The 18525-nt window shown below is 53.2% G+C and overlaps 6 protein-coding genes across 6 annotated transcripts; 1 reads left to right on the top strand and 5 right to left on the bottom strand.

Annotated features, from left to right (window-relative positions):
* Positions 1–432: 432 nt before the first annotated feature.
* Positions 433–1341, bottom strand: M421DRAFT_417892 (uncharacterized protein). The gene is made up of 2 exons (XM_033591619.1): positions 1252–1341; positions 433–1201 (listed from the first exon to the last, which is right to left on the bottom strand). Exons 1-2 carry the CDS (start codon positions 1328–1330, stop codon positions 534–536), a joined length of 747 nt encoding a protein of 248 aa, XP_033451487.1. The 5' UTR covers positions 1331–1341; the 3' UTR covers positions 433–533.
* Positions 1342–3376: 2035 nt separating this feature from the next.
* Positions 3377–3870, bottom strand: M421DRAFT_342431 (uncharacterized protein). Its single transcript, XM_033589490.1, has one exon. The coding sequence runs from the start codon at positions 3778–3780 to the stop codon at positions 3532–3534; it is 249 nt and encodes an 82-aa protein (XP_033451486.1). The 5' UTR covers positions 3781–3870; the 3' UTR covers positions 3377–3531.
* Positions 3871–5111: 1241 nt separating this feature from the next.
* M421DRAFT_417890 (beta and beta-prime subunits of DNA dependent RNA-polymerase) lies at positions 5112–9860 on the bottom strand. Its single transcript, XM_033591618.1, has 2 exons — positions 9668–9860; positions 5112–9614 (listed from the first exon to the last, which is right to left on the bottom strand). The coding sequence occupies exons 1-2, from the start codon at positions 9754–9756 to the stop codon at positions 5267–5269; spliced, it is 4437 nt and encodes a 1478-aa protein (XP_033451485.1). The 5' UTR covers positions 9757–9860; the 3' UTR covers positions 5112–5266.
* Positions 9861–10001: 141 nt separating this feature from the next.
* M421DRAFT_417889 (uncharacterized protein) lies at positions 10002–12257 on the top strand. Its single transcript, XM_033591617.1, has 3 exons — positions 10002–10302; positions 10363–10710; positions 10761–12257. The coding sequence occupies exons 1-3, from the start codon at positions 10293–10295 to the stop codon at positions 11969–11971; spliced, it is 1569 nt and encodes a 522-aa protein (XP_033451484.1). The 5' UTR covers positions 10002–10292; the 3' UTR covers positions 11972–12257.
* Positions 12258–12744: 487 nt separating this feature from the next.
* On the bottom strand, positions 12745–14167 carry M421DRAFT_342404 (uncharacterized protein). The gene is made up of 2 exons (XM_033589489.1): positions 13790–14167; positions 12745–13652 (listed from the first exon to the last, which is right to left on the bottom strand). Exons 1-2 carry the CDS (start codon positions 14101–14103, stop codon positions 12935–12937), a joined length of 1032 nt encoding a protein of 343 aa, XP_033451483.1. The 5' UTR covers positions 14104–14167; the 3' UTR covers positions 12745–12934.
* A 2417-nt stretch (positions 14168–16584) lies between these two features.
* On the bottom strand, positions 16585–18512 carry M421DRAFT_417886 (camp-dependent protein kinase regulatory subunit). The gene has a single exon (XM_033591616.1). It carries the CDS (start codon positions 18209–18211, stop codon positions 16835–16837), a length of 1377 nt encoding a protein of 458 aa, XP_033451482.1. The 5' UTR covers positions 18212–18512; the 3' UTR covers positions 16585–16834.
* Between the last annotated feature and the right edge of the window lie 13 nt (positions 18513–18525).

The raw sequence follows: 18525 nt of genomic DNA, 5'->3' as shown, positions 1-18525 counted from the left end.
AGCAAATAGGCCCCAGTGAGTGCGTAGCGTACGGTGATGTATCCGCCATGCTGGAATGATGTGAGCGTAAAGAGGTAGCGGGAAGGTACCCAAGACGGTTTGGTGGGGGTTTCTAGTGTGGCGGCACAAGTGAGAAAAGGTGAAGAGGCGGTCGCTGCTTAAGAATCTCCGGGCTCTGAATTGCGCATGAACCTGTTCAAGTGGGGCAGTGAAACCAGCAATCATGTGCAGGAAACAAGGCAAGTCCAGCAGCGTGAGTTCAACATCATCTTCACACTCTTCTCTGAGAGAGTCTCCACTACCGCATGTAATTCTGGCTAGATGGCAACAGCACGTAGATCAACAAGTGGAGAAGCACCTGCGCTATAGATGCATGCAAGATGGCTGCGCAACCCGGCATCCCAGAACAAGACTGTTAGAAAAAATGTTTTGCTCCTCATCTTCTCGAGTTCTGTGTATAACTCTAAAGTCTCGCTCCTCGCCTCCTTTCGTATCACTCTTGGCAAGCGCTTCCACACCAAAGAAGCCAAACATCAAATACTGCCGCTAGAAACTCTGAGTACGCCAGCTGTATCCGTCCATATCTTTGCTAGATCAAGCAGGGCCTTCTCAACGGTACGGTCTGAGGAGGTTCCATCACCACACCAATGATCCATCCATTCTTCCCAGTGACCCTTCCGCATCTGCAAGACAAGTCCTATGACCCCTTCATCATTCTCACTCAACCTGATCTTCTGCACAGTACTCTCTATCCTGTTGAAGATCGTCGGGCTGCGACTCGACTGCAGCAGCTTGGCGACCCAGTTGTCTAGGTAGTAGTTTCTATACAGGTTGATCCGGACGTTGAAGCCTTTTGCCAACCCAGATAGCTGCACCAGCAAAAGCAAATCGAGGTCGATGCTGCGTTCGCAGCCAGCGAGGTACGCGGTAACGTCGCCAACAACAGCCCTGTCTTCGATGTGACCAACTCGTAGAACGTCTTGCAGATAGCTTTCAAACTCGTCTAATCGAATGTGTACTTTCGTTCGCTGATTGTACTGAGGCAAAAACTCGGTGCGCAATTTGCGGCACACCTGTGTGAGGCCTTTGAATTGGCAGACCCGGTGCTTCTTCGACCATTCGGCGTCGTGCTTGCTGTGTCGACGGCGCAGGAAGACCCTGCTTTCTTCGTTTGCGAGGGCGTAGATTCTGTTGCGGATCTCTGCGGATGATATCAGTGGGGATTTGATCGTGGACTGCAATCTGACGTACCTCCAGGCACCTTGGGCAGCGAGCGAACTGGCGCTTCGACTCTAGCGTGGGTTTTTGTGTGTTGAATTTGTCTGACCATGACGCTCACCGATGAGTCGATTACGGTTAGTGTGGTGAATTGAGATTGGTGCGTGGTTTGAAGCGGCGAGAGGCTAGGCACTGGCTTTTTTATCAGCGAGCGCAGTGCCAGATATCAGGCAACCCACGTGAAAGAAGTGAAAATCGACCCATCGTGTCCTTTACTCGAATCGCAATCTGATTGGAACAAGAATCATTGCATCAGACTGTCGTAGCGTATCTACCGTAAGCCCAGGCGTATACGTGAAGCGACGTACAACGTGTAGACTGCGCTACTGCTGACCTATTTAAAACGAGAAAGACAAAGATCGACTCCTCATTCTCCATCAAGATCCTCTTCGGTATCTGTCTCGGGGTGGTGCTCAAGCTCCTCCTCAAGCCCCTCGTCGGGCTCCTCGCTAAAATCCTTACACAGCTCATCTTTAACTTCAGGCCCAGTATCCTTTTCGAAGTCAGGGTTGATGACTTCTCCACAACCTCCTCAAGCTCCTCCTCAAGCTCAACTTCCGACTGCGGCCCAGTCTCAGAAACTGGCTCCTGTCCTTACTCGTCTTCGGTTTTGCCCTCATTGCCCTCTGATACGATCTCCTTGCATCCATTCTTGCAGCTTTCCTCGAAGAGCTCCACTTCAGATGCTTCATCAAACCCTTTAAAGTGCTCATGAAACAGGCACACCATAGCTGTCCATCGATGCCTCTCATGACTTGTATCAACACTAAATCAGACTCACAACTTCCCAAGCCGCGTATCCTTCGATGGTGGGTATAGAGCATCACATCAGCGATTGGGCTTATGGTAATTGCATCGAGCATCGAGGTGCGCTGAACGTTCGTTGGACTCAGGTAGAGCGTCGATGAGACCACCAGCGTGGTAGAGTCTGAGGTTCTCTACGACCATTTTGATATGCAGACTTTTTGCTGCGTTGTAGAGTTGCATCAAAAGCAGCAGATCCAACTTTAGGCTAAATTCCGACGAATGAATGAGGATAGTCAATTTGCCAATGCCGTCATTGTCTTTGGGCGAGTGGGTTTGGAAGATCTTTCCGAGGGGAGCATATCACGGGAGCGGAACCCTCTCAGCGTGAGGACATAACAAATTTGAACTCTTTGATCTGTTAGCAACTCCTCACGGATCTTACGGCACACTTGAGTGAGGCCTGTATACTGGCGGCGTTGGTGACCAGAGCCCAGTCATGTTTGGCGTATCTGTGTCCGTCTCGCCTGAGGAGGACGTATTTTTCCTCGTTTCCGCGTGTGAACTCGTCAATGATGTTCCGGAGTTCTGTCACATCGTCGTCAGGCGGATCAGCGGCTTCGAGCCTTTGTACCTCCAGGTAGGTCCAAGGAACGAGAAGGCGGAGGTATTGCAATGAGGGGGAAATCCGAGGTCACAGTGGGCGCGAGAGTCCTCAGCTTCTTACAGGGAGGCTCAGCTATGATATTGAGGTGCATTGCGGGCTAGGTCGAAATGTTTTCGTGGTGGTTTCGGGTTCGGCGGCGCTAGGTACGTTACTGCGACTTCCCCACCAACAAGACTGTAGGTGAACGCACCTTGACGGCGAAGTCGAGCAGGTGAAGCCACAGCAACAATCAGACACGGCCTTGGTGGCCGACGTAGAGGTACATGTTTGGCTTCGTTGTGCTGCGAAAATGAGATGCGGAGAAGTAGATTGGTGTCAAAGAAGAACAAGCATTAGGCCATTGTGCTACGAACCTTGAAACTGCAGCGACAAGTCAGTGAAGACGTGTAAGATAGTATCGTTGCATATTGCAGAAAAGAAAGGTGCGGGACTAGTGCTTATAGCAGCGAAGAGCCCGCGTGTGTGAATGAATTGAAAGCAGGCGCAAGTTAATGACACCATGGCGACTCGCGGCACTCAATGAAGGAAGGGGGTACCAATGGATTCTCGTGAAGTTTTAGATTTTTACGATTAGTCCTTCGCGCTGTAACGTAGAGTTCTTAATAGGCGTGTCCATCGAAGCCCTTTTGGCGAGATGGCGCTTCAGTGCGTTTGCGCGGCAGGCGGGAAACTTCTTGCATGATCCTGCGCCGAATTCTCATGAAAAAGCTCTTCCAGGCCGTGAGCTTTCGAAACCTCATACGGCAAGTAGAGAGAGAGGATGTGTAACGGTTGAGAGGAGAAGCAGATCACGTGTTGTTGGCGGTGGTCTGGTGCTGCTTCCTCATGTTGTTGAGCACCCCTTACCTCAGCTGCATCACAAACACGTCATCAAAATAGACCCCGCAGCGAGCCTTGGAGAGCAAATATACAAGCAGAACAAGAACACAGCACAACAAAATACACTCGTTTATACATTTGCCCTTCATACCGCAACAGGATGCCTCCAGTATCGCACCAAGAGAAGCAAGCCAATTCTTTCCACGCTTCGGGATAATCTCTACTCCCGCCGTGTAGAACTCACTCTCAACCTCAAAGTAATAACGGTCCATCCACTTATTCCATGAGCTTTGCTTGACATGAAAGTAGACAATCAGCGCCCCACTACGGCTGGTCTCTAGCACAATCTTGGGTACCTACTGCAGCCGCTATTGGACGATGAAAAATCACAGCGTCTTTGTCGAGCTGGAGCAATTTGTCGATCAGTTCAGTACTGGACATGTTCCATGACACATGCAGTATTCTGAGCTGAAAGTGGCTAGTCGAGGCAGAGAGGCGCATCAGTCGCTTCAACTTTGGGTTCTTGTTTGGCAGGGCTTCAGACTGGGTCTCGAGCAACATGGCGCAGATGTGGCAACATCTGCACCATACGTGTCCTTGGAAGAATCGAGTCGAAGAATCGAGTCGCGGTAGCTCATCAGGTCGGCTAGCGAGACGGTGACGCGAGTCTGAGCGCGTCACTATGGGAAGAATTCCTTGCGAAGCTGGCGGCACACCTGCGTCAAATCCATGTATTGGCGACGCACATGCTCTTTGCTCTAGGACTTAGTTAGCCGGTCAGGTTGCTTGCAGAGGGTCACGCAGCCCTCCTCGTGTGCAAGGTCGTAGATCTCGTTGCGCAATTCTACACCACGGTCAGTAAACTTCTCAGTGACTATGTAAAGTCGCTATATCTCCAGAGAGCTTGAATGTTGCGGTGAAATCCATTCCTATAGGCCTAGGTCGTTACCTCTGTTGACTATCTTGGACTAGCACGTCTCAGGGTATGTATATATGGTCGCCTTCTAGCTAGCAAGCAACTCAGCGCAGTTTTCCATCGATACATACAGCGGCTACGTCTGCTGCGACATTGAAGAACCCAGTCACCGGGGCGGGAGTCGGCAGAGATATCTTGAACCTCTTTTGCGGCGGTTCGGCTATGATGTTGAGTCGAGGTGCAAGTGTATTGAGCATTTGTTATCGTAGTGACTGTGCGGTGCTGCGATCACACCTGTGTCCCCTCGAATCTTGGCACACTCCATCAGGCATACAGGTGAAAACGCCACTCAAGCAATTCGGGCAACTTCAGTAAGCCATTGCAGGGACGTATTACTGCATTGAGGAGCATAAAGATCTCAGGATGGCATCTGGTAACAGAACAAGCAGGGCGGGAGTCGACAGTCCTTGAAGGCTGCATTATTCAACGGGAAGCTCTTCTTATTTAGATCCAAAGTCGAAGTGCAAACGGGTATTCCGTGTTGCCCTATCTGATTTGCGGTGAATTTTGATGGTTGAGTGTTGACGCACAGCCGCAGCCAGGAAGGTAAGCGAGGCGCCACGGCAGTGATATGGCGGAGATGCTCATTTAGCGCACGGTGGCATGCGTGCGAAGGAAGAGCCAGCGGCATGATGCTAACTTTTGCTATTGATATGTGTATGATGCAAACGACTACCGCTATGCGTCAAGATCGTTTAAACGGACAAAGGCTCCAGAACACCCGCTATGCACGTCTCCGAACCTTCACTGACCCACCCACGCTCTCCCCTCCCACCGTCGACCTATAACGCGTCCCACCCATCCTCAAACATGGTTTTCTTGATCTTAACCTCGTCCGTCGTCAGCCCCAGCGGGCGGATAACCTGCATAGCGCCCGTACCCAGCTTAACGCTCTGACCCATGATGATGCATTCCGACACGCCATCGATACTATCGATCTTGCCCCTCGCCGCAGCTTCAAACAGATGATCAGGCGTCTTCTCGAAACTGGCAAGCTGCAGCACCGAGTCCCTCGTCTTCTGGAGGCCGAAACGCGTGATACCATAGACGTCTCCCTTGAAAGTCATAACATCGGCAAGTAGCTGCATGTGACGAGGGTCGATATCCATGTTGCCCATGACGGAGCTGATTTCGCGTACGATAGTGGAGCGCGCGGCCTCGATACCGAGAACATCGCGGACCTCCATAACATGGTTGGACTTGGTGGTGTACGGCTCGATTCCCGGCGTGGTCATGCAGTCCTTGAACCCGTAGCCTTCGACGAGAAGCTGGCATTCATAGACGCCGTTCTTGTTGGGAGCGGTGTCCTTTTTGATGATGGCGCGTTGGCAGTCCGCATACCCCTTGATGACAACATCGGGGATCAGCGCTTTGACGTGCTGCACGCGCTCGAAGAATTCCTTCTGGTTGCGGGCATTCTTCGTGGGGCGCTTTTTGGTGGCGTTGGGGTCGGGGACTTCGACGCGGATCAGGCTCGACGAAATGCGGACGCTGGTGCCTGATTTGCCCCATTTGAGGGGTTTGTGCTTGTTGATTGCGTGGATGATGTCGTGCGGTTGGATGTCGACGAAGAGTGCGTTCACCGTGTCCCAGTCGATGCGCATGGCGATGTAGGCGCCGCTGGGATGCCAGACGTCTTCGACGTATGAGATGATGTCGCGTAAGAAGGTCTTTTCGACACGGGCCTTGACGATACGCGCGGCGGACTCAGAGAGCTTGTTGGAAAGTTCGCAAGTAATGACGGGCGTGGAGATGGTGGATGAAGCGTTGATGATTTCCTTGATACGGGGAACACCCTGGGTGATGGACATACCAGCAACACCAGCGAAATGGAAAGTCTTCAGTGTCATCTGAGTACCGGGCTCACCGATGGACTGGGCACCGATAGCACCGACGGCGTGACCAGGTTGGACTCGTGAGCGGTGATACTTGGTGAGACAGAGGTCGATGAACGTGTCTAGGGCGCTCTGAGAAATCTTTGCGATACCGTCAGCGAGACTATACTTCTCTGCAACCTCGTTGGAGAGCTTTTCAAGGCTCTGAGACGGTTCCGCAACGCCCAGGTATAGCAGTGTAGTCTCGAGCTTGGAGGCCTTCTTGCCCACGTAGTCCTCCACAGTGTCCAGGAAATCACGCATAGACTCCTTCTGATCGATGCCAGAGTCGCTGTTGTCTTTGAAGGCTAGCCTTGTCACGCCGTCAAGCTTGTATCGCGGGTACTTGTTGCGCTCCGTGTTCATCCTTGCATGAACATGCTCGCGAATCTCCTTCGGCACAAGAGTAGGCTCATCGTTGTTCCAGGTCGATGTCACGGCGTGGGAGAATGTGCGGTCGAAGTTGACAGGCTTCGCCTTGCCCTCCATGTCGACGGGATCCAGATTGTCATCTCCGTATTGGAACTGTACGACGGTTCCTGACGAGTTCCGGACTGTATCGTCGTATGATGCGGACAGATCTTCCAGTGACTTCATCAATCGTCTACTCATGTAACCAGTTTCGGCCGTCTTGACCGCGGTATCGACGAGACCTTCACGACCACTCATAGCGTGGAAGATGAACTCGGATGGCGTCAGACCTGAGAAGAAACTGTTGCTGACGAAACCCTTAGCAGCAGGCTGACGCGCTGCCTTCGGGAAGTGAGGCAATGTCCGGTGGTGGAAGCCGTCTGCGACACGCGCACCGCCAATCATTTGTTGACCGACGGAAGCAACCATCTGGGAGACGTTGAGGTTGGAACCCTTCGAACCACACTTGGCCATGAGAAGCGGAGAGTTCCATCTGCTGAGCTCTTCGAAACAGATTTCACCAGCAGCTTGGCGAACATTCGACAAGATACCACCAATCCTATTCTCCATGGTCTTCTCTTCATCGCAACCAGGATCACGCTGCAACTTGCCTTCTTGGAAGTCGCTGATGATCTTGTCGCACTGCCTGTAGGCTTCGACGACTAATGCTTGCTTCTTCTGCATCAGCTTCTCTCCTGGAGTGACATCGCTGATACCAAGGGAGAAGCCATTATTGGTAAGCCAACGGGCAGATAGCTTTGACAATCGGTTCATACCCTGCACCGCATGTTGAGGTCCAAAGTCACGCATCATGACGTAGAAGACCGAGTCCTTCTTTCCGTCACCTACAGTCGCCTTGTCCATGCAACCGCACATTACTTCCGAATTGCGAATGACCAAGTACGAATCGTTGTCGCTGAGGTCGTGCGGCACACCAGCCTTTGGCTTGAACATCTTGTTCGCAGCTTCAAGATTAACAAGGACTCTCGACTCTTTGTTAGGCCTCATTAGGATATTGAAGACCTGTTTTCCAGTCCAGAGCGCTTGCGGCTTCCAGATAGCCGGAGGCGGAATCTCGATGGGCAAGGTCTTGCCTGTGTCAGGGTCGTACGCTCCGTCTCCGTTGAACATGTAGTTTACGATCTGGCAAAATGTCCGTCGGTCGTAGAAGTTGCTTTTGTTGCTGAGTAAGAACGCAGCTGTGATAAAATCCTGGATGGCGGCGATGATAGGTGTTCCGTTCTTTGGTGTGGCAATGTTGTACTTGACGCCCATCAGCTCAGTGGCTTCTGTGCGCGCTTCTTCGGTCTGTGGAACATGCAAGTTCATCTCGTCACCATCGAAATCGGCGTTGTAGGGATTGCAGACACACTCGTTGAGACGGAATGTTCTCCATGGTCGTACTTTCGCCCTGTGACTGAGGATACTAAGCTTGTGAAGGGACGGTTGACGGTTGAACAATACGATGTCGCCGTCTTCGATATGTCGCTCCACGATGTCGCCGATTCTAAGATTCTCGGCAGGTCTCTTTAAGCGTTCACCTTTCCGATCGTGCTTTGTGAGTGCGGCCAGGGAGATCTTCGAGCGCTCACGAGTCGGCTGTCGTTCTGCATCATCTTTCAGAATGTAGTTCGCGCCAGGGTACTTGTTGGCACCATTGAGTACGAGCTTCTTCAGCTTCTCGATGTTGTACCTGGTCACCTTCTCGGGGTATGTCAAGTTCTTCGCCACACGTTCTGGCACGGCAACTTCTTCGATACTCAGATTGGGATCTGGACCGATGACAGTACGGCCTGAGAAATCAACACGCTTTCCGGACAAGTTCTGGCGGAATCGTCCACCCTTGCCCTTTAATCTCTGTGAAAAACCACGCATGGTCTTCTGCAAACCCTGCTGTTTTAGACCGGGCGCATCACTGTTGATGTACATGGCAATCTGCAGCTGCAGGAAATCCCACTGCTCCATGAGGATTTGCAAGGGAAATCCTCGCGCAAGCCCAGCCCTGATGATACTGCTGATCTGGCAGATGTCTCCGATCTTGTTTGTCACGTCATCCTCTGTGGCTCCACCTTCCTGCATGACTGAAGGTCGCAGCGCCACGGGTGGCACAGGCATGTACTCCCAGATCAACATCTCCGGCCGCGCGTCTTCCGGTATCATAGCTAGCAGCTCACAGTCTTCTGGCGAGATCTTTTTGAACAGATTGAGGGCGCGCAGGGGGTGCATATCGTCGGCGGCTTTCTTCAGGTGCTTGTCGAGCTCGGGGTTGGCCGACTTTGCTGTGTCAAAAGACTGATCGAACTCGATCTTGCCGGCTGGAGCCTTCTTCGTCTTCGCGGTCGATCGGTTGTACGCGTCATAGCGGTTGTGGATGATCTTCAGTGGGTGGCCCGGAACCTTCCTGACGGTACCCTGCAGCGCATTGCAGTATGGGCATGTCTTCTTCTTGCGGCAGTCGTCCAGGATCCTCTTCGAGACAGCACTCCGCCGCAGGGTGTCCATGTCCGGCCGGCGCATGCTGCGCAAGTACCTCCGCCTCTCGACTTCGTCCAGCAGCACCCGCGAACAGTCCTTGCATATACAGTTGAGCACCTCGATGATGTGCTTCAAGTACCCAACATGGAACGCCGGCAGCGCAAGCTTGATGTGGCCAAAGTGGCCGTTGCACTTGTCGAGGCCCTCGCCGCATGTTCCGCATTTCCCCGTCTTGCTCGAGATTCCCATGTGGATGTCCATGGGCCCGTTGGCCGTGAGGGTGCGCGTGTTGTCGGCGGCGGGGGTGAGGTCGTAGACATTGCGGTCCGAGACTTCGAGGACGGCCTGGTTGACGATGTCCTGGTTGGAGCTGAAAGCTGTTACTATGCATCCTGCGGCGTACGCATGCGTGGTCAGCCCTACTATATGCCGAACTGGATGTGCTTGATGCGCGCGGGGATCTTGTCCACCACCTGCTGCTTAACAGCGTAGTTGTGCGCGGCGTCGGCCATGGCGGCGGGTGGAATTTCGTCGCTTCGGGTTTCTGTCGTCTTCTGCTACCGGCGGCCTTCGTCGATATCGCGCATGGTCGTGTCGGCGTGAGTCATGTTACGAGGCGCAACTCTTGTTCAAGGCGAACTTCAGTCGCGAAGACAAAAACTTGGGTGGGGCACCCGCGCAAGAGGCGCCATCCCTGTCTAGCGCGGCAGCTGATAAGCCCGATATGGACAGCTACCCCAGAGGCAACAACCACGACATTCACTCCTGGCCCCGCCCCAAGGAGAAGGCCAAGCTGTCTCACCTTCGTCTCCAGATTGCTTGACTTCCGTCCCTGGATCACTGAACCACCCGAACTTCACTTCGTCACCACTTCGACACCACCCCCTCCTGGCCCAAAGTCCAAGCTGCAACGCCCCGCTTATAGCTCGGCCCCGCCCAGGTACTCACTGTTGCCGTACCTCTCTTTGAGCAACAACCCAACACGAACAGATCTCCTGATCTTACTGTACAGAGTGCTGCCACAATTTCCCCCCACACCACCATCACGATGGTTAGCGGTAAGCACTGCCAAAAACTCAAGGTTGTCTCATCATCGCTCACGTGCTGATCATCTCTAGCCTTCCACATAGTCCTCAGGCAGGAGGAGGGCTACGACGCACACCAGACTCGCGAATTTGACCTAGAGCTCAACTCCGAATTCGCTATCGGCCGTGCCTCCAAGAATATCTCCAAAGGCTATCTGCTACCTGCGAAAAACAACGTGTACATCGACAGCCCTGTGGTTTCTCGTGAGCATGCTATCTTGACCGCAAACGTGATCTCTGGCACCCCGCAGGTCTACATCACTGACGCCAAATCTATGCACGGTACCCATGTCAACGGCACCCCACTTGTGCCTCACACTCCCAAGCGGTTGTTCAACGGCGACAGGCTACAGTTCGGTGTGAACGTGAATCGTAATGAGAGTAAGTTGAGCTACAATACATCGATGCACCAAGTCGCTGACCATGTCCAGGTTACTTCGTTGCTTTTCAATACACATTCAACGCCGAGCTCTCTAACGCCGAGCCCTTCTCACGCGGCTTCACTGTTCCCGAGGCCGAGTCTGAGGAAGAGGACGTCCTCGCCCAGTCAGGCCGCGGTAGCCAACTCGACCCGCTCATTCTCGATGACTCCGATGCCGCTTCAGAGAACGACGAGTACGACGAGCACGAAGAGGAGGCAGGGCTTTCTGAGGACAACGTCGACGTGACTTTGGCACCGCTAGACGATGAGGTTCTCGAGATCGACACCTCGTCTTTGGTCGAGGAAGAAGATGTCGCTGACAGCAATGCTTACGACTTCGATGACAGCGATGCTGCAAGTGTTGACATTGCTCCCGAATACAATCCAGAGTCACCGCTTGTTCAAGCAGCCCAGTACGTCGACGAAGTTGTGCAAGTCCAGGCGACGCCAGTCGAGCGAGATCAGCCGTCGCTCGACTACTCGGCAGCTATGGAGGGAGCTCATGTGCTTGCCTTCGACTGTCCTCGATTCCAAACAACTTCTCCTCCAGCATGGCAAGGTGTCGACAACCACGCCACTTTCCCAAGGAGCATGTACGATAGCACCATCGGACCTCCACTCCCCCCACGACCTTCTCAGAAGCGACAGAGGGTCTGGGATAAACCTTCGCATGAGGAACAAGCTTGCAAGTTGGGCGCGCCCTCAGACATGCCCTTTTGGGCTCCTCTTGGTGGTTCCGCTCATGGGATCTGCGCTCAACCATTTGAGTTCGTGCCCGCCCTTCAGCGAGCTGCAGATTGCGTCCAGACGCCACCTCACACAGTGTCTTCCGAAATCGCCGCTGCAGCCTCTGCACTAGCGACATGTTCAACGCGCATAATCGGCTTCTCTAACCCCGAGATCGTTGATGAGCAGCCACCAACGCCGACTTCGATTAACAGCCGCAAGCGCAGCGCGAACAGTGCATTCAATGAAGAGACTGAGGTGAGTGTTGAGAAAAAGACTACAGAACTTGAAGTGGAGGGCGCTGTCCCAGAAGCCGCCGTTCCCACCGTCGAGCAGGTCGCGCCTCAGCCACAACGCCCTATTGCTCAGCCTAAGAGCGTCCTCAGGAGAGCTCTCAACGCAGCGAAGATCATGGTACCTGCCACTACACTTGGCGCTGTCTTTACCGTCTTTGCCCTCACCGCTCTGCCGGAGTCTTTCTTCATAGTCGCCTAAACAGACATGCTGTCTTCCACTCGACAATTATATCACTCTTCTTTTCACTTCCTGGGTTTCGGCATTTCGGTATACAGTAGGAGGAGCAGGAATCTCATAACCCTCGATGGAAACTTCAGTCATTTACAGGATTATCGGCGTTGACAGTGCGCACACACCCTGGTTTGGATCGGCTCGGTATCTCACATGGCGTTCAACGGGTGGCTCATACAGATAGCTGATGGTACGCCGCGCTTGCTTGCATATTTACGATTCACGATAGCTGGTAATGACATATATAACCTCCACTCATCAACCCCACTGTCTTGCAAACATGCCACTGCCTTGATGGTGTTCGACTTGGACACCGCAGTCAATTCCCATCTCCTCGTGCATTTACAACATAACGTGCTGAGTTCACGTCTCCAAACTCGTCGCAACACTGGAGCATGTCCATCAGCCGCTAATAGAACAGAAAGAAGAGAATTACGTACTACAAGGACCAAAGCAACGTAAAATTATCGTGCTGTCCCAAGCTAGCAGCGCACCCGCGATGCCGAGCTGTCGTCCAGTAGAACAGGCAGAGAGCAGAGGTCAGTGAATAAGTCGAAGGGCAAATGACCCTGGGCTAACGCGGCTCTGGTTCACGCTTGGTTCTTGCTTAAAATAGTGAGGTCGAGGTGATTGTGTTGTTGCTTGGTCGGTAGTGATGAATTCATGGATGGATGATGGTGTGGAAGGATTTAATGTCGCATACCCATCAGTAGATCTTGCTCGTCGCTCAAATCCCTCCTGTGAGTTCTATGCACAACCGACGGCGAAATCAACAACTTTCAAATGCGATTTGCTCTGCGCATACGTCCTACGTAAGCATAGAGTCAACCAACACACCATCATCGCAGCTGACCCGCAGCTCGCACAGCGTACCAACCGGTCCAACCCCCCTTCCTCCTTTAGAGACCAAGCCGTATATCCACCCCTCTATCACAAGTTTCGTTCATCCAGTAGATTCCTAATCCTCAACCCCATCCTCAGCCCCTCCATCGTGCCATCCGCGAACTCGAACCCGACACCCACCACCGCCCTAATCGCCCAGAACGAAAAGCACTTCCTCATCCACGCCATCTGCGGCGACACAAACCCAACTTCGGGGTTGTCTGACCCCCACGACGCTGCGCCGCCAATAAGACACACCCAGAGGAAGACTCCGCGCATGGAACCCCAGCAGCCAATGGCGTCTGTGTGATCGACCGCACTGAGGAGTGCATGGAGTACCGTCGTGTTGCCCATGGTGGGATCTTGGTGTGATATGTTTGCTGCGGACGTGAAGGTGGTGTGATGGATGATGGCGTGCGTGTATATGAGTGCGGCCAGACGGGTGCTTTCGTGGATCCAGTCTATGTCCTGCGCTGATGGAGAGCGGTGGAGATGAGAGTAGATCTCGTGGTACTGAGGAGTTGGGACGAAGTTAGTGACGCCCTGATGCTGGTGTGTGAAGGCTTGCGTGAGATTGGACATGTCGATAATGATCTCCAGCGTTTGTGTCGAGCAGCTGTTACCGAGAGAAGTAAATTCTCCATGCAGCGCGTATAGAGGCGACGCGCATGGGTAAGACTGCCGCGTGTGTCGAAGGGTCAGATTACTTGTGGGATGTGGAGCCAGCTCGGGTAGTCGCTTGAGCATAGCCAAGGTCGTCAGATGCCTGCGTATGTCAGCACCGCCCCAATTAGTCTTGCTCATTGTTCAACAACAGTCTTTCCAAGAGCTCTTGATGGAAGTCTGGTCTTGTATCTGACTTGATGTGAAATCTCGCATGTCGTCTACTTGGGGAAGACTTACAATACGACATAGGTCGCAAGATGATATGTTAGCTGGCTCAAACCACCTCTCTTGTGGATGAGGCCTTGGAGTCCCCGGTAGTGAACGCTGAACGCCGTCTCGTCGCCTCCAACTTCGCTCAACAGCAAGTGCAATATGCTCAAGATTGTGGCATCGTTTGACTCGAGTTGACCTGCGATCGTGCTGAGGGCATGTGTCTTGATTCGCACAGTTGTACCGCTATCCTGCCAGAGACCGTCTGCGAGATCTTGATAGACGCTCGAGACGCTGACATGGCTGAGGAATGACATCTGGTCGGCGCAGATGGCTCGCATCCATTGCCTGTCTACCTCTGGATCAGCAAATTGTAGTCCACGCGACTTGAAGATATACCTTGGCAGAAAAGGGTAGAGCTGTCGATATACCGTGACCTCAGACTGCTAACAGGATCACTGGACGAGCTATATAGACCTGGAAAGGGGAACGCCGGAGCATCTTCGAAGGTCAGAGGAGCACTTCGAGAGTACGTCCCTTGTGTCGATGATATTATGTGATGGATCAAGCTTCGTAATCCGGATGGCGTGAGTGTGTAAGGTATGGGTTCGGGTGGTAAAGGCCCACTCCAGGTCCCACTTCGAGGTTTCGACTGAGCGGGCGCAAGGTAGTCTAATTCGCTAGCAGATGCATCCGAGCCGGTCAGGGCAGGACTTTCAGTGCTTGATGCGGATGCTGAGGCGCTTCTGTATAGGTCTGTATCATGGCGCTCACTGGAGGCTGTTTCTCGCTCAGTTCGGTGCTTGTACATGACATGGGACCGAACATGTCGCATCGTCTTGCCAGCTCTGAAATGATCTGGATGGTTGGCCACGACAAATCGAAGAGCTGGTCCAGGTTCGAGTGGAGGCTGTCGCCTCCGCCCAAGTCTTCTCCTTGATGACGAAGGCTCGTTCGGTGACGCCATAGTGAGGAGTATTTAAGGGTCAAAATGACACAAGAGACTCGTTCCAGTCGTACAAAGAATCTTCGACGATAGTCAAAGAGTGATGGAGATGCCACGATCAAAGCCTTAAAACTTTTCGAATGATTCGCGCATATACTGCCCTTGAACTGCTGTTAGATGGTGAACTTCAACAACTCGATGAGCCGACTTCGGCAATAGTCGAATGGCAGATCCTTGCCTGGTGCAGTGAAAGCGTGTCAACTTCCTGAGCCCTTGGAGATGAGTGAAAATGCTTTACTCTGCAAGCAGATGCGTGCACAATAAATGGCGACAGAAGTGATGATTTTGAAGGCGCCGATTTGAGAGTGAGATAATTTTGATTCGTTACGGAAGACTTCATAGAGATCAGCCACGCTGAAAGGTTGTTGTCGTAGGCATTGTCCGTCCTCCATAGCCCCATGACTCCGACACGTAGACAACCGCAGGGATCATCCGTCAATTGTCTCTAACAGCGCAGTAGATAGCGGGTAGGCCGGTTGCACCCTCAAGCCACATGCTCAGTGGGGACTTGAAATTCGGTTTGAGGATTCTAGGGCAGGCCGCTGGCGGTCTGCAAGCTCAAGAATGGCATTGCGCCACAGGTCATCCACCAACAGTAACGTATGCTGTCATAGCTGAAAGACCCATATGAGCTACCACAATGGATTAGTATGCGGGAGCTTGTTCCTGACATGTACCGAACAATGCTGGTGGAGGGTAGCCTCAAGCTTGCTTGGCGTGGCTGACGTTTCCTGCCAACGTTTGTAAGATCGAGACGCGATTGTAGTCATACAGGTGAGCGTTATGACACGCTGACCTCATCTTAACGGTGTCGAAGAGTTTTAATCCCGGACAGCTTTAGGTAGAGTTCTGAAACCGTTGCATACGTACTCGGATAGTCAGTTGGAGCTTGAGCCTCGAGGTTGAGCGACAGACTGACAATCTCGTACTGCAGTGGCCACTTGGAGATTCGTGGGTGCGGCCGCCTGGAATTGCTCAGGTCTGCAAAGCTATGTTCGGGCAAGATGACATAATCCTCGAAAAGATATTTTAGGTTGTCCCATTTGCCGTTTCGGTGGCCAATGCCCGTTGTACGCGTGTTAGTGGATGTAAGCACACCGCGTTTCGAAGCTGAGCGCGACTGCTGGGATATGACTCGGTTCGCTTGATGCTTCTTGGAATCGTGGAAAATTCTTTACATTGTACGAATGCACCGCAGCTCTGCGGTGAGATCGGCGGTACGATGCAGTGTCGGAAACGCAAGCTTGAATTGTGACCATAAAATGAGCCATGTCCCGCGTCTGCCGCCCATTTGTAGTATGTATCAGGATCGTTTTCAGCCGAGCCTTCATAATCGCCAGGCATGACTCTTTGCAGATATCAATTTGCATGGTGACCTCGGATGCCTCAAAGTCCTATTCTTCACAGCCTTTAGCATAGCTAGGCGAGCAGCCTAGTAACCCGGTCTTTCGGAGCTGAAGCCGGTAGTGAGTGGTATCAATCCTCGGTACTTGACTCGCTCAGCGAAGTGGCTTCTCAAAGCTTCGTGTAGTCATGGATGAATAGACAGCAAATCGTAAGCTGACTCCGACTCCCAAGGAACTAAAAAAGTGTCCAGTGCGTTGTGTCGTCTCGCTGTGGTCCACAGCATTCATCGTTCCCTTTCATCAGTGAAAACAAAATCTCAAAGGCCGTGCACAGGTAGACAGCATCTGTAATGATGTGAAGCTGATGTTGACGTGTCGAGCGGTGGGGCTGACCCTTGCCAGCGCACAGACGTAAACATCTGACGTCACTTTGAGCAGGAGTTTTCAGTGCATTCGAAATCACAGCAAGAGCGAGCATTGTTATTTGTTTATTTCATTCGTGTGTAGTTGGATTATAGGTAACAAATCAGCTCACTAAGCCCATTCTCTGCTCAGAAGCAAGGCGCCACTATTTCGCCACGGGCAACCATCGTTTAGTGACAGTAGGAAGAGTAGGAATACATGCGAAAAACGCCGAGAAGCAGGAGCGACCAACACGCTCCTTCGCTACTGAGATCTGCACTCCTCCACTCATGGTCCAAGGTCATCTCGTGCATCATACTAAGCTGGAGTCCTTGAGAGGGGATCGACGTCGTCTACCTCGTGCTTGCTGGGGTCGTTCCGCCTCATGATGCCTTCAACAGGACCGAGTAGTCGCTGGAAACCATTCTTGCCGAGCATTGCAACCTTGACCTCAGTCTCGCTGATCACAGATGCGGCACGAGGCGCGTCGTTTAGCAGAGCGAGCTCACCGAAGTAGTCGCCCTTTTGGTATGTCTTAACGGGCGCGTTGTTGCCGCGAATATAGACCTGCGCTTGACCAGATTCGAGGATGTAAAATGACTCGCCAATGTCGCCCTCTCTGATGATCTCCGTGCCAGGCGGGTACTTCTTCGTCTCAAGCGCATCCGCAATCTTGGAACGCTCATACTGATTGAGTGTGGAGAGGAGTGGAACTTCCTCGAGGAACCCTTCGTACATGCGTCGTCGCTGGAAAGCACTGTCCATAAGGATGCGACGGAAGGTAACGCGGTCGAGCGCCCACAGTGTCGATGGCTCGGCAGAGATGACAGTAGCAGCACGGGGGGCGTTGTACATGAGCGCGAGCTCGCCGAAGGACCCACCAGGGCCAACAGAGCCTACCTTCGCACCCAGTCCGTCGACGCCAGCCTCCAGCTTGCCAGACTTGTTGACATGGATATCGAAAGACCCCTTCTCCACGACGTAGAAGTAGTCGCCAACATCGCCCTGTGTAATGACCTTGATGCCCTTGGTCGGTATTGGCTTCTCGTGCAACGCGCCCAGTACCTGTGCGGACTGCTCATCGTCGAGGTGCGAGAAGAGGAAGTTGCCAGAGACAGCCGACCTCAGACGTGACACCTGCTCCTCTGTCTTGGGGTGGAAGGGGGCCGTGAAGTTGTCGTTGTCTGCTGATGTGGGGTTGAGCGATTCGGCGGACACGGACACGCGTCGGTTGGCGTTGTAGTTGCTGGGCGCGCTGCTGCCTGCAATTGGTGGCATCTGCGTGACCTGGTTTCTGGAGGACCCTCCAAAGCCGCCGAAGTTGCCAAAGTTGCCAAAGGGGCTCTCGCCCTGGTCGCCGCCACGGACCATGTTCGACTCGGCCTGTGCGAACGAGGACGCGGTGGGGGAGGCCATCATGTCGCCCTCCTCTTCTTCCTCGAGGCGCTGCATTGGGCTCTTCGCGAAGCTACCGGAGCTGGGAGACGTGCCGAAAGGATTGTTGCCGGGGAAGCTGTGCTCGGCACGGCCTTGCTGGCTGGAATGCTGCTGCGACAGTAGGAACTCGGCGCGCTGCGACTCGAGGCGGCGGTTGAAGAAGCTCGCACAGAACTGCAGGATGTCGTTGGGCTTGTGCTTGAGGATCTCGCGGTCGAGGGCGGCTATCTCATTTGAGTAGTCTGGAGGGAGGGACATTGGGAGGTGGGTGGTGAGGGGTCGAGCGCAGCTCTTTGACGTCGGATTCGCGAGGTGCAGGGATGGGCGGCGTTAAGCTGCGAGGCCTGGAACGCAGCGAAAGTGCGCAGATGGAGGGGAGGCAAGGCACGAGGGGCAAGTCGTGAAGGATGCAATTGCACGATGGGCGTTAGTCAGTGGTGGTGAGACGTGTGGAGCGTGCAGCCGCAATGACGCCTAGGACAATCTGGGGCAGAAGAGGGGAGAGGCTGCAGCAAGAGCGATCATCAGGTGCGGGCAGGCACTGGAGCTTAAGGCAAGCTTTCTGGGGCTGA

Source organism: Didymella exigua (genome assembly GCF_010094145.1).
Source record: "Didymella exigua CBS 183.55 unplaced genomic scaffold M421scaffold_6, whole genome shotgun sequence".
Lineage (NCBI taxonomy): Eukaryota > Fungi > Ascomycota > Dothideomycetes > Pleosporales > Didymellaceae > Didymella > Didymella exigua.
Note: the sequence above shows the minus strand (reverse complement) of the source record. Positions and strands in the feature narration are given on the sequence as shown.

Coding starts and splice junctions, on each gene's coding strand:
- M421DRAFT_342431 (XM_033589490.1), bottom strand. CDS start 3,780: ATGGACCGTTATTACTTTGAGGTTGAGAGTGAGTTCTACACGGCGGGA.
- M421DRAFT_417892 (XM_033591619.1), bottom strand. CDS start 1,330: ATGGTCAGACAAATTCAACACACAAAAACCCACGCTAGAGTCGAAGCG. Junction 1,202..1,251: donor GCTGCCCAAGGTGCCTGGAG/GTACGTCAGATT, acceptor TATCATCCGCAG/AGATCCGCAACAGAATCTAC.
- M421DRAFT_417890 (XM_033591618.1), bottom strand. CDS start 9,756: ATGGCCGACGCCGCGCACAACTACGCTGTTAAGCAGCAGGTGGTGGAC. Junction 9,615..9,667: donor CACATCCAGTTCGGCATATA/GTAGGGCTGACC, acceptor AACAGCTTTCAG/CTCCAACCAGGACATCGTCA.
- M421DRAFT_417886 (XM_033591616.1), bottom strand. CDS start 18,211: ATGTCCCTCCCTCCAGACTACTCAAATGAGATAGCCGCCCTCGACCGC.
- M421DRAFT_417889 (XM_033591617.1), top strand. Junction 10,711..10,760: donor GAACGTGAATCGTAATGAGA/GTAAGTTGAGCT, acceptor GACCATGTCCAG/GTTACTTCGTTGCTTTTCAA.
- M421DRAFT_342404 (XM_033589489.1), bottom strand. CDS start 14,103: ATGCGAGCCATCTGCGCCGACCAGATGTCATTCCTCAGCCATGTCAGC. Junction 13,653..13,789: donor CTTGCGACCTATGTCGTATT/GTAAGTCTTCCC, acceptor TGACATACGCAG/GCATCTGACGACCTTGGCTA.